We start from the raw sequence: 14,285 nt of genomic DNA, 5'->3' as shown, positions 1-14,285 counted from the left end.
AAATCAAAATAACTCCATGATAGAAAATTGTAGGGGTGAAATTCCTAAAGTCAACAATGGGCCTAGGGCCCCACAATAAACCCAACCATGACCCAAAGGGGAATAGGGGCCCAAAAGACTTCTGGCCCAATCCTGTGGAGCCCAGTTTGTTTTAAAAGACGTCCGAGGAGGAATGTCTCCTCGGACACACAAATATGGGCCCAATGTGCGTCTCCTCCACAGTGAAGAACCATCCCAGACGAACGTGGGGTAGTAGGATGAGCCTCACACAGCAGGAAAGAGGAAAATGTAAGACGTTAGGGAGAAACCACAACTGCCGCATTAAATGCAAGAAAGCTACTTTTTCAGCCGCATTAATGTGGAGAAGACATGCGAACAGTGTTACATTGGCCAGTGCAACTCACAGAAAGATAAGGAAGATGTTCGATGGGACAGACACTCAAGTGAAGGTCCAGATGGTTAACAAGTGTAAGGTCCTTATCAATTTAAGGAGGCTATATAAGAGAAGGAAATCCCTATGAAGAGGGGATCGGAGAATTGAGGAAAAAGAGAGAGAAAGAGAGGTGAAAGAATTCTGTAGTCTGTAACCAGAGCAAGAGGTGCACTTATACGTCTCCTCGGACCGATATCCTGTGAACTTAAATGGAATATTCTCACATTCAATATGTTGCATGGCATACATCTAACTGACATTCACTTCGTCTAGCCCTAGTTCTGTAACCCGCTCTCTACAAATTCATTGTCTAGGGACTTTTGGGCCAGAACCACTTACTTGCTGGGCCTGGGCCTCAAAAACCGCCCCTACAAAAATATTTTTCTATCCTCTCTTGATGTAATAAGGGTATAATAGTAAATTTATTTAAATAATATTTTCTATCTTTTCACTTCTTCATTCTCTCTACCAAACACACATGAAGAAAAACTAAAACATTTTATATCTTTCCATTTTTCCATCATTTCTACATTTTCTATCTTTGTTCATTTTATTTATCTTTAATCTTTAAACCTTATAAATTATAAGAGATTTAGTTTCAAATTTCTCATACACAAAAAAAAAAAAAAAAGGAAAAACCAATTAGTATATTGGTCTTATAATTAAGAGCGTTTATTATACAAGGCAGCCAAGCTGCCCATGCTCTAGCTCAACAAGCACTATCTGACGATGATTTAACAGTTTGGATGAAGTCTATTCCACCATACATACAAACTATACTTGATAAGGATTTAAATTTGTGTTGAATAAAGTTAATTTATTTTTATTTTTAAAAAGTATCATAGAGCGGATACCATAAATTCAAATTTTCAAATCATATAATATTTATATAAAAATAATTCTCAACCTTATTAAGAGAAATCAATTGACCAGTTCACTATGTAATGTTTTTATATATATACGTTTCATTTTCTTTGCCAGCCATTTTTAGCCTGCAGGTTTTACATATATTTAATTCATATTCTTTTTATAACCAACCAAACACAATTGTGCTTCGGTTTTGCCAACAATGAAGACATAAACTGAAAAATAAAAATAAAAAATTTAACTGACTCGGAAAATATAAATTTCAATAGAAAATTTACCATGCTCTAAAAACCTGGATGTGTCTTTTCAATAGATATTTATATGCATTCGTTGGATTATTTTGATTATAAAATAAATTGTGTAAAAATAAAATTGTACTTAAAAGAGTTGAGATTTTAAAGTTGAGTAAAAGTGTAGTTCTCCCATAAATTATGGAGAATTATGGTTTAACTCTTCCACTTGTATAAAATTTTGAATAACCAAACTAGTACCTAAACTTGAATTTCAGTTATCTTAATTCATAAAGTCTCCTGTCGTATAAAATGCATACACAAAAAATCAATTAGTATTTTAATCTGATAATGAAAAGTAATCATCCACCAATGAACTAAGTCTATACCAGTCAAAAGACTTAAAACTTTAATGTTAAAAATGAATTTATATTCATGGAACTAGTCACAGAAAAAGTCTATGTGAACAGCTCCAAAAGAATTAGCCTCTCGTAAAACTCAAGGATCAATCGGCATTGCCGTCCACAGACGGTCAATTTGTTTGTTGAACTTTTAATTAATACACGCCAAAAATCTATAAATAGGCACAATTTTAACACTTAGGCAAGCACTTCCATAAAGCTAACATAAGAGAATCTATTTGATAACTTAGAGCTTCTGATTATAATGGCCTCCACCCAATTCTTCATTTTTGCCATTTTAGCAGTTCTTGTTCCTTCGATTTTGGCCACAGATTTCGTGGTTGGTGACGATAAAGGTTGGACTACTGGTTTTGATTACCAAACTTGGGCTGATGGGAAGGAGTTTCATGTCGGTGACCAACTCCGTAAATTAGCTCTCAAACCTCTTTCTTCACTATGCTGTCAACTCAAATGCTTTGCCCTCAACTCTGAATATCTAATCCAAAACTGCTCCTTAAGTAGAATTGTAAATGAAACGAGCGGATTATGAAAATAGTTCGAGAAAAAACTTATTTATATTTAATTTTTTTTTTTAGAAAACAAGCTATGTTTAAAAATAATTATGTCTTCATAAACAAACTTGTGAGTGTGGAGTTCGCTTTAATTATATAATATACTCATGTAGGTTTAAGATTTAATTTAATATTCTTTTCATAAAAAAAAAAAAAAGATTGAATTGATTATACTAAAAAAAAAAGGTTTAAGATTGAATTGCCTATGTTTGTAAATAAAGTGATGAGTTATCATTTTATTACTTATAATTTATTAATAATATAAAAAAAGTTTGTTTCATAGTAAGACATATAATTTTTAACAATAAAAAGTTGTTGGATTTAATTTTTAGAAGTTCAGAAATGGAAATCATTCTATCTAATTAACTCAAATAATAAAATTTTAACTATAATTTGGTGGTTAATTATTAATATAATACCATATTGCACAAAAATAATACCCAGGTTTTAATTATAAAATATAATCGATAGGTACATATTATCCATTCTGATTGATTACAGAAGAGATTAATTTCTTGGTGCAGTTTTTAACCATAAAAAGGGAGTACACAATGTTTTTAAAGTCAATGGCACAGACTTCCAACGCTGTAACGCATCGGCTGGATCTGTGGAATTTACAAGTGGAAACGATGTGATTCCCCTAAAAACCCCAGGAAAAAAATGGTACATTTGCTGTGTTCCCAATGATTGTGCAAATGGAAACCAAAAGCTTGCCATAACAGTGTTTGATGGACAGTCTCCTGCGCCTTCTCCCACATCAGCCGCAAGGAGAAGCGTTGCACCTGTGTATTATGGGTGGATGGTGGCTTTTTTTGGCATCCTCATGATGGTCATGGTTTGATATTGGAATTTCTTAGTATTCATTGTTATGGTCTTGGAGTGTAATAAATATCCAGTTTGCAGTTTCTGGAACTATTGGTTTGTAATACTACGTTTTGTTTTTTTTTTGAGAAACCTTGTAATACTAGGTTTTGAATATCTTCTAGACTATTAATTAATAATAAGATTCTTCTATTTCGTCTTTAATTTTTGGCGTACCAAAATATCCTCATACAAATTTTGAAATAACATTCTTTAGTTAATTTTTTTTTTTTTTTTTTTGCTACAGAAAAACAAAAAAAGATTAAAACAGTAATACTATCTCTCGTACAAAAGGGAAAAGAAAAAAAAAAAAATTATTCTCACCACTCATTTGTATTTAAATGTTTCATTCCTATTTGTATTTGTTATCTATTTGAATTCAAATACTTCAATTATATTTATAATAAAAAAAATAAAAAATTATTTCTTCCAAAAAATATTAAAAGAGTAATACTATCTTAAAAGAGTAATACTATCTCATGTACAAAAGAAAAAAAGAAAACAACCATTATTCTCACCCATTAATATTCAAATGTCTAATTCCTATCTGTATTTATTATTTATTTGAATTCAAATACTTTAATTATCTTCATTAAAAAAAATACAAAATTACTTATTAAAAAAAAACCTACTTTCTCATGTAAAAACTAAAAACTACTCATTCTTATCTCAAAATTTCTATGGTTTTTTTTTTTTTTTTTTAAATTCTTTAAAAAATTTTGAAATTTTTATCATCCAAATTCTATACAGTTATCACAAATCTTCATTCATCTAACGTATATCATCTTTCTTTTGTTTAAATATATCTATATATATATTTTTTTTTTTTACTTATCACAATTCTTATCTCAATTAATAAATTCAAATGTCACATTGGGTTTCAACTTCTTGCGGTTCTCTATCTCATTTTTAAACATTATTTCGTATTACCTTACCTTTTTCTTTAAAAAAAATACGCATAATTATTTATATATCACTTTTAGATATTATAAAACTAAACCAAAAAATCAGATTCTATATAAAAAAGAGCATTATTACACGCGCAGCAAGTCTATTTTAATTAAATAAGCCGATTGCAATCTATAGTACAAGTTTAGCACACGACACATGTTAAATTTCCACGCAGCTTTAGGCAATGAGTCAAATGACATTTAATAAACTTTTTAGAATTTTTATTCATCAACTCAAACTTAATTTTGGGCCTGGTGGCCTATAGGATATTGATGTGGTTCATGTGGAAACCTTGGACCTACAAAGTTTAGACGTTTTGCGCTAGCTATTTGCTGCTCTTGGCCACTGTTCAAAACATAATCGGTAGGGTAAGCTCTTGCCACCTGCAGGGACAATTCTACTCACAGGAAAGTCTTGTGAAGAAATTGCCCGCCCAGCCCTGTACATAGGCTGAGAGATCTTAAATCAAGTGAAGCCGAGAATTTTTCAATCATTAAATATTCAGCATTCATATAACATAAGAAAAATTCCATCCCTTCAATGACGACCATAGACCAATTAAAAGGGATGTAGTATAGCTTGGTAGCACCTTTGTTTTGGATACAAAATGTCACAGGTTCCAATCCTATCAATTCTATCTATTACTTCTCCTCTAAATGTTTCATTTGAAAATACTAGGAGGTGTTAATCAGCTGAGCTACAAAACTCTTCTTTTCATGTGTGAGAGAATGAATTATCGTATCATTTTATTTTATGAGACTTAAAAGTTTCCCATACATCATGAACTAAGAAGAAAAATTAATGTCATTTATATATTTCTTCTAGAAGCAACAACCAATCAAACAACATCTCTATAATCAAATAGCTAGTCTACCATGCTTCATGCTTGAAATGTTTATGTTGGGTCCATAGGACGATGTTGGCAAGTTGTCACCTTGTGTAATCAAAATTTAGAATCTTAGTGTGTCTTTAGTGTATTTGAAGCCGAGTTCAAGTTCAAGACAAGCCAAGGTTTAAGTAGTAAAAAGACTTAAAATTTATGAAATCTCGACTTCAATTCGATTCTAGTTTGACCAATTGAGATTTAGCTTATCTCAACCGACTGAACCAAAATCTCAACTAATTGAGATTCGTGCAAATTTTGCCTTTTGGTTTTGTTTTTGTTTCAGCTGATCAACGGTTTTAGGGTTTACAAGTCAAGTATACGGGCAACCCTAGAACACGATTTTGGCATGTTACATTAAACTAGGTTGAACATCTCTATTAGGCTCAACTTTTTTTTTCGGAGTTATTAGGCTCACGAATCATTATCAGGTTTCAACTTTCAACTACGTATTGAGAATTGCTTAGGGCCAAAAAGACACCATTTTTAAAATAAAATAGAAATAAAAGCTTATAGAATACGGAGAATCACGACCGAGCAACAAAAAAAAAAGAGCGAAGAAATAAGAAGAGGAAGAAACTAACAAGAAGAAAAACAATGAATGAAGTTCCTTCCGATGAAAAAGGTGACTAATTTGAGACATTTGGCAAGCTCTACCTTGAGCTTGACGATACATGCAAGCCAATCGCAACCCCAAGCTTTTACCCCCCAAAAATAGTGACAGAACATGCTTCTCCTAGACTGGGTGAGCTGGAACAAATCCACATCGCTGGGTTCTTTGTTCTAATTTTTTTTTTCCCTTCCCAATTAATTAATTTCATTAAGTTTAACCTTTGAGAAAGATGAGTTTTACCAAACATTACATCTTACTGTCCAACGCTCCAACAAACGCAATAAATAGAATTTAAGCTAGCTAGGCTGAGAAAAAAATTTCAACAACCACCTAAATTTAAACAAAGGACATATCTACACGTCCCAGTCTGATGCAGATAGATGCACAAAGAGAAAACTCACACAACAGCACAGCAAATGCATTGCACCAAAAATAGCATGTCTATTAGCAACCAACGTGATTATTTTGACCAACAATGAGATATCTCTGGCTTAAACTGCATTGGAAATATGTCACCTTCAAGTTAATCCCTACCGACACACACCGGGTGCAGATTGGTACAGACAGATAGTTGCAACTTGATCAATCATTCCAACCACCAATGCCCATATTCAGAAATGTCCCCAGTAGAAAAAAGGAGGCATGTAGGGCATGAAGATGTTGGACGTCAACTTTTTGCTGATACAAAATTTACTGGAGATTTTAGATCATTCTCATTAGCTATGGGTGAAAAATCTTTTTACTACCATTACAATGATTCTCAATGATGTTTAATCAACTCAAAATCTCTTTTGACTCGACGTAAAACAGAAGTTGTGCAGCTTGTGCTAACAGGAAAAATATAACATAACCCAAGATAACGACAGCCACAAAGAAAAGGGAAAAGGTGAAGAACAAGAACAAGAATAAAAGGTTATAATGCACTTAAAATCATATCCAACATATAATAACAAAAAACCCTGTGGCCAGGCCTGGTGGTATACTAATACAAATGATTAAAAGTCTATTTGGAAGCTCTTGGCCTTTTGTCTCAGCTTTTTAAAAAAATAAAATAACAAAACTAGTTTTATTTATTTATTTCTAGAATAAGCTAGCTTATAGTTTTGTCTTACATTTAAGATAAAAGTTACCAAAGACTATATCTTTTGATAAAAACTGTGCTTCCGGAAACTACAAGGTTCCAAACACACTAAATTTGTATAAAAATTAAATCCTTGCCTCTAGAACAAATGAAAAATTAACAAATATAAATACAAACAAAATGAGGAAGAAAAAAATCCACATCAAATGAGCTTGCTTTTACTACTTCATGGCTCACACAATAAGCAATGCTTTTCACAAGCACAAGTGATTTCAAATTCACTAGGAAACCAACTTTCATGCAATTCTTTTCCCAGCAAGTAATACCAAATTATGATGGGATTAGCAAATATATAGTTTGGCTTCTTCCCATCTCCCCTTCTAACAAATGCAAGATTCTCATCCCAAACTTTAAACACAGCATGAAACTAATTCTATTTGAATTGATTTCACACCCAAGGTTGTTTGATTTCACAGTACTTATTTTTTGAGACTTTATAATGCTCAAAATGATTCAGTAGTATTGCCGGTAGAAGTAGTGTGTGTGTGTGTAAAAGAAAAAAAGACGTTAATTAAGGAAGTAACAAAGACGATTCTGGATATGATAGAATGACAGAGAAACATACATATGGCTGACCTCAAATAGTTTGTTGAGGATCCATAGCTGACTCCAAAGTTCCAAGATTAAGGCCTTGTTGTTGTTGTTATACTGCTCAAAATAATCCCTCTCTCTTGAATCATTTCCTTGCAAAATTTTATCAGCCTTTTCATTAACTACACAACACACCCTATGTGACAGAGTAAGTCTGAAACCTTTGCCTGAAGAGCTAGAAATCAAAGCATCAAAGAATTACCTTAAAAGCCACTGATAATCTAGCCAACAAGTCATATTATGTTGTCTTATGCATTATGATTATCTCCTACTCCCAATGACATAAACAATCGAGATCATAGTAATAAGCAACAATTGCAACACATTTGAGAAGCAAATCGAAACTTAATACCAGCAAAGCAAAAGGTAGTAACCTCAGTTTCCTTGGAAAATAAATTTGGGATCCAACAACCATTAAAAGTTAAAATGGTCTCTTCTACTATTCTGATAAAAACCAGATTGCCCATCAATCATTTAATGCTAATCAATATAACCAATATAAATCCGACAAGATTCAATCTTTTGTGTTTTGTAAATCCGGTTCATACTAAGTAGAAATTTGCATCCAGGTAAAGACAGAACCAATATAACCAATGCAAGCAAAAAGTGAAATAAACAGAACCAACATATACACAGACAATATGTGAGGCAAAATGATGGTCAAAAGACAGAATTATTTTTTAACCAAATAGTTGTATGAGAGAGTTTTCCTCCTCACAAAAAATAGTACATCTAAAATTGATAAATGAATCCAGTCTTCTATGTTCTCAAAATGCTTACACACAGGGAGAAAGTTTAAAAATGAGAGAATTCTTCTTATGTTCTCTAATTACTAACTGCCCCCACCAATTAAAAGCCCCCCCAAAAAAAACAGAAAATCAGAATTCCCTCTTTCCCTTTCTCCACTATCCTATACAGTACAACAATTCCATGAATTTAAAGTTTTTTTTTTTTTTTAAACGATAAACAATTTTATATAAAATAAAAACAAAAAGAAGCGTGTTTATCGGAAATGAAAATGAAAAAGAAAAAAAAATCTTTTTTTTTTTTCCCTCAATGGGTAGTGACCTTCGACCGTTTCTTGGCCTCGCTATAAAGCACCACACCCATAATTGTAACCGCGAAGCCCGTTATTCCCATAACGTTAACGGGGTTCTTGAATATCAAAACGGACACAACTGCCGCAACAGCTGCTTTAGCATTCCCCAAAACCTGTAACGTCAAAGCACTCGTGTGCTTGGTCACCAAGAAGTTGGTCAAATTCACCAAATACGCCACCGTGGCATTCCCAATCAGAAGGAAAAATATAAAACGGTCCCCACGCGCCTTCTCGACCGTAACCGCCGCCACGTTTCCCTCAATGTAGAGCGTGAACGGTAACAGAATTAGCGCGGCCATTGGGGCCATATATAAGAGAAGGTTCATCGAATGTAGCTTCTCGGCTTCGGAGGTTAACAGAATCCCTTGAACTACGGACTTCAAAGCGCGTCCAGCTGTGGACCCCACGCAGATTAAGAAGCCGAATAGGTGAAAGAGAGGCTCACTGTTGCTGGCTATGACGATTCCGAAAACGACAGGTAGGAGAGCGAGGTAGACCTCCCCGGTCTCCTTCTTGCACGTGATGATGAAGGCGAAGACGGCGGTGAAGAACGGCGTCGTTGCGCCGATCGCTTGGTTGAACGATACCGGGATGTAGCGCAGCGACGTGTTGCCGCAGACGACGGAGAAGCAGAAAATGGCGGAGAGTGCGAGGATCTTGAAGAACTGTCGTTTGGAGTGGATGTGTTGGAGCGGGACGATTTCGAGGAAGTTGATCGAGGCGTAGCTGTAGGCGGCGCAGGCGATCATGTGGAGCATGGTGAGGAAGATCGGGTACCGGTAGCCGTAGAAGCTGAGGAGGTACTTGTTGAGGAGGAGGACTCCAATGTTGGAGCAGTACCACGACGCTATGATCAGAGCCGTCGTCACCGTCGGCGAGAAGTAGGATCCGCCGGTGTAGGCGTTGTTGTTCCGTACGTCGCCCGGCGGAGTCGCCGGAATGTCGAGGACTTGGTCGTTCGCCGTCGTGTCGAGTCTCGGGTTGCTCATTCGCCGCGTCGTCCATGTCTGTGCCTCCACCATTGCCGGAAGGACAGAATGGTAATTAAACTTCCAACTTTGCCCCTTCCTTTGTGTGAGAGAGATATAGAGGGAGTGGTGGCTTAGATCTGAGGGAGTGGAGGAGATGGGGATAACATAGATGACGAATGAGTGTGGATCTAATCGGAGGGTGGAGATTTAGATTTGGAGTGGAGGAGTAGTGGGAGCCGTTGGATCAGGATGGGGCATGGATGGAATAAATAAATATATGGGGAAGCGAGCTGAAGATAGAGAGTTTAAGTTTTTTTTTTTTTTTTTTTTTTTTGAGAATCTAGAGAGTTTAAGTTAGAGTGTCGGTGTTGGAAGATGAATCCTTATGTTAAAGTACTACGGTCTGACTAGGAATTTTTACCACGTTTTTTCTTTAAATTTTTTTTACTGATAGTAAAAAAATACACTGTACAACGCATGGTCTACACGTGTGGGTGTTGACTGTAGTAGCCAATGGGATGACAGAGTAAATTCTGGGCTTTGAAAAGTTTTGTTTTTGATTGGTTTATTATTACCAGAATCTGGGTGGAATCTGGTCTGGAGGTTAAGAATTGAGACTAGAGGGAATCAAAACCAGTACATCAGTTTGAAAATTGTTGTTTGTAATTTTTTGAAATATATATGGGTGAAAATATGCGTGAAAATATTTGTAATATTGTTTAAAATATGAAAATGTGAGTTTGAGATACAAAACCAAACAAACCCTAAGACAAAGAAAATCTTGGAAAGATTTTAATGGGAATTAGATTAGGAAATATCTTTGCTAGTATGACTTTTAGGTTGAACCATGTTATGCATAACCAAGAGAGAAGCCCGTGGGCTTTCTTTGCTCCGTAAGTCAGTTTTTGATCCGCAACTCTCGACATTAAAATTAGGCGATACTATAATAATGGTCCCTTAAGTTTATCCTGTGTATGTAATTAGCCCCTCAAGTTTTTAAAATGAGCAATATAAATCCTTTTAATAACTGTCATTAACGTGTTATCTATGTGGCTAAGGGAATAATGGCTTGGCATTTTATTTTAAACATTATTTACCAAATTAAAAAACTATTTTCTACCAATTGTAAACACCCAAACACGGCTTTAAAAAAAAAAAAAAACACCCGGCCACGAGACAAAGAAGGGGAGAGAGGGAACAACAAACTTTAGCCGCCGCAACTGCAAGCTCTCCACGCACTCTTCCACATCCACAACCTGACGACGACAATGATGACATATTCATACCACAATCCCCTAACGACGACGTTTTGGACATCGCCACAATCCTCATGCTCAAAGACATGAATAGGTTTGTGCAAGAACTCGAGGACCGCGAGCAAAGCGAGGCAAAGATGAGGAAATTGAAGGAGGATCTCAACCGTTAAATCCACGATCAAAAACTCATTGTTGATATCCACAACATCCCGGACCAACAATGGGAAAAATACGGCGACAATTACCACCGCCTCTACCGTACGGCCAAGTCTTTGCCATCGTCTTCGTCTTCGTCTTCGTCTTCGAAGGCTTTAGTTGACTCAGAGTGTTTCAGGCTGTATTTCAAGGGCTTGGTGAGCGAAGAGAGGGTTAGGGGTATAATGGTAAATGTGGCTGGTGCTGGGGTTACCATTTGCGATTCTCGGGATAATCTGATCTTAGAGGCAAGGAAGAATGTGGAAGCTATGGTGAACGGTGTGGTGGTGAGTGGAGAAGTTGCTGAGCTTCAAGCTCTCATTGAAGCTCTCAATAAAGCTCTGACCTTGGATTTGAAAAGCGTCACCTTTTTCAGTGGTGATTACAATTGGTGAGTGGAGGAGTGCGTGAAGAGCTTGCGTGTAGTCTTAGTTTGTAATTTTTTAATAAAAATACGCCACATCATTAAAATAAAATGCTAAGTCATTATTCCGTTAGCCACATAAATAACACTGTTAATGACAGTTAGTAAAAAGACTTATATTGCTCATTTTGAAAACTTAAGGGACCAATTGCGTATGCTTCAAACTTGAGAGACCAATTGTACACACAAGGTAAACTTGAGGGACCAATATTATAGTTTCGCAAAAAAGATCTAGAAAATCTTCTAAACTTAGAGCAATTACATCAGGTTGTGTAAACTTGTGCAAAATAGAAAAAGGTAGTCTTTTTACACATTTTGGCTCAAAAAACACCCACATCAGTTGGGGCAAAATTGTGCATTTATGCACAATTGCTACAATAACCGTGCATATATGCACGGCTACTGTAGCATTTGCATATCATATTTTAGTATTTTTTTTCTTTCTCACCCTCTCTTCTTCTCTCTATCCCCTCTGACTCTCACCTCACTCTTTCGTTTTCTCAATAAGATCAGAATGGCGAAACACACTCTCAGTTCTCTCTTTCTTTCATCTCATTCCTCTAGCTTCCACGATTGCCGATCACCACCAATCTCTCCCCACCACTACCATTGATTGTCACCACCACCGATCGCTGATCTCTCCACCGATCTCTGATCTCTCCACCGATTTGATTGCTTTCCTTTATTTCTGGTTGTTTGATCAGTGGGTTTCGGGTTGAATGGGGTTGATTTGGCTTTCATTTAGGTTGAATGGGATTTCGGGTATTTGGGTTTCTTTTGGGTTGAATGGGGTTTCGGGTATGTGGGTCGATATGGTCAGGTGAGTTGATGATGTTTGGCTGGATGGGTTGATGATGGTGGAGCTGTGGAGGTTGGTTGCTTGGTGATGGCCGTTGGTTTGTTGATGATGGTGGCTGGTTGCTTGATGATGGTGGTTGGTTTGTTAATAATGGTGCCTGGTTGCTTGATGATGGTGGCTGGTGGGTTGATGATGGTGGCTAATCTCTTTGACGGTGGGTGTGGTTTGGTCGTTGATGGTGGCCAGGGGTTGGTGATTTTGGGTTTTGTTGGGTTTGTGAGAGAGAGATAGGCAGTGAGTGAGAGGGATGCGAAGAAAATAATAAAAAATTGTAAAAGAATGAATATTTTATTATATAAATGTGTAGAATAGATAAACTGATGTGAGTGTTTTGTAAAAATGAGTGTGTAAAATAGAAAAAGTAGCTTTTAGAGGTGCAAAATGGAAAAAAATTTGCACCAACTGATGTAATTGCTCTTAGCCAGGGCCGGCTCTAGTATGAAAGTAAGTGAGGCGGTCGTCTAAGGCCCCAAGTAGAAAAAGGCCCCCAAATTTTGGCCAACACAACAATTTTTTATATTATAATCTTATTTATTAAGCACAAAAAATATTAGCCAATAAATAAAATAACATTCTTTTATCAAATAAAAAACAAGAAAAAAAAAATGCTACGTTCACAATATTTTTCATAACAAATTCTAAATAGAAAGTTGTTACTGGCTGTTATTGGTGGGGAAAAAAGTAATTTCAATAGTGGGTTTAAATTAGAACCAGTAACAACTTAATATTTAGGATTTGTTGTGAAATATTGTGAATCTAACACTTTTCACAAAAAAATAAAAGAAAAGAAAAGCAATATACAAAGAATTTCACAACAGTTGATCTAGCAAACTTTTACTAGTTTTCACCTAGATCTATCACTAATATCACATTTTTACTTACCATTACCAATCTGCCACATCAACAACTGTGCAAAGTTTAGTCAATTTTTTTGTGTCTATAAATTTTCTAAAGAAAAAAAGATTTTACATGGTTAATTAATAATTTTGCATCTAAAACAAAATTATAGAATTTAAGTAATATTAATTTTTTTATATAAAAAAATCATATTTAAATATATGAAAAGTCTCAAGTCAATTTTCGCCTAAGACCCCTAAATGTATCAAGCCGCCCCTGCTCTTAGCAACTCTTTCTATATATAAGTTTATAATGCATATTTTTTTTCAGAATTAGAAATATGAGAATGAGATCCATCCATGTGGGTTTCCATTTTAGGTGGTAGCGTAATTGAGTACATACGGAACGGAAGGATGTTGTCTTCAATCCCTTTCTCTAGTTTAATAGTAGTGATTAAATATTATGGTGTTGCTGTCACATCCTTGAATCATGTTCGCATCTCACAACACAAATCAAGGGCCAAATTGTTTTTTTATTAATAAATTAAGTAGTATATTAAGCAAAAGAAGAGGAACCACCACCTTCTCCCTTCTTAGTAAAAGTTAGGAACAGAAGACTGGGATGTTTCCCCTAAAATTTCAAAAAGAAGCCCACTTTGATAAAGGGTGAGGAAGAAAGTTAGAAGGACTTAATAATTATGTGATTTACACTCTTTTTTTTTTTTGCTAAACTATGTGATTTACACTTCAAAAAGAGACTGAATTCGAAACATATAAAATTCACTCTGCAGTAAGATAAATTGACCAATGTAGTCTATGTAGAGGAGAGGAGAAGCATCTAATTGGTTAAAGAAGACTGCCTTTATTAGTGTATTAGGACCACATGTATTTTCCAGAGGGTACAATCTAGCTTTGTAGGGTAAGCTTCCTGATTACTACTTCCCACTGTGCTTCCCCTTACTTTAAGGCCAATCGACAGTTTAGATTTCATTTATTTTAAATCTTTTATAATAAATAAATATGCTAAAAGCCAAAAATTCATTGTAATTGTGATTGTGAAGCACTGAAGTCGAACCTTTAAAGGGTCATTGGGATCTAATTC

At 35.3% G+C, this 14,285-nt stretch overlaps 2 protein-coding genes across 2 annotated transcripts; one reads left to right on the top strand and one right to left on the bottom strand.

Annotated features, from left to right (window-relative positions):
* The first annotated feature begins 2,196 nt into the window (after window positions 1-2,196).
* Window positions 2,197-3,344, top strand: LOC126708360 (blue copper protein-like). The gene is made up of 2 exons (XM_050408150.1): window positions 2,197-2,356; window positions 3,028-3,344. Exons 1-2 carry the CDS (start codon window positions 2,197-2,199, stop codon window positions 3,342-3,344), a joined length of 477 nt encoding a protein of 158 aa, XP_050264107.1.
* Window positions 3,345-8,200: 4,856 nt separating this feature from the next.
* LOC126708818 (probable sugar phosphate/phosphate translocator At1g12500) lies at window positions 8,201-9,935 on the bottom strand. Its single transcript, XM_050408780.1, has one exon. The coding sequence runs from the start codon at window positions 9,662-9,664 to the stop codon at window positions 8,597-8,599; it is 1,068 nt and encodes a 355-aa protein (XP_050264737.1). The 5' UTR covers window positions 9,665-9,935; the 3' UTR covers window positions 8,201-8,596.
* Between the last annotated feature and the right edge of the window lie 4,350 nt (window positions 9,936-14,285).

The sequence above is a fragment of the Quercus robur genome, chromosome 12 (assembly GCF_932294415.1).
Source record: "Quercus robur chromosome 12, dhQueRobu3.1, whole genome shotgun sequence".
In the NCBI taxonomy this organism is placed as follows: domain Eukaryota; kingdom Viridiplantae; phylum Streptophyta; class Magnoliopsida; order Fagales; family Fagaceae; genus Quercus; species Quercus robur.
This window is presented reverse-complemented; position numbering and strand designations above follow the sequence as displayed.

What these genes read in the sequence shown, in the direction of transcription:
- LOC126708360 (XM_050408150.1), top strand. Translation starts at nt 2,197, where the DNA reads ATGGCCTCCACCCAATTCTTCATTTTTGCCATTTTAGCAGTTCTTGTT. An exon ending in TCATGTCGGTGACCAACTCC is followed by an intron (nt 2,357 to 3,027) that starts GTAAATTAGCTC and finishes TTCTTGGTGCAG; the next exon opens with TTTTTAACCATAAAAAGGGA.
- LOC126708818 (XM_050408780.1), bottom strand. Translation starts at nt 9,664, where the DNA reads ATGGTGGAGGCACAGACATGGACGACGCGGCGAATGAGCAACCCGAGA.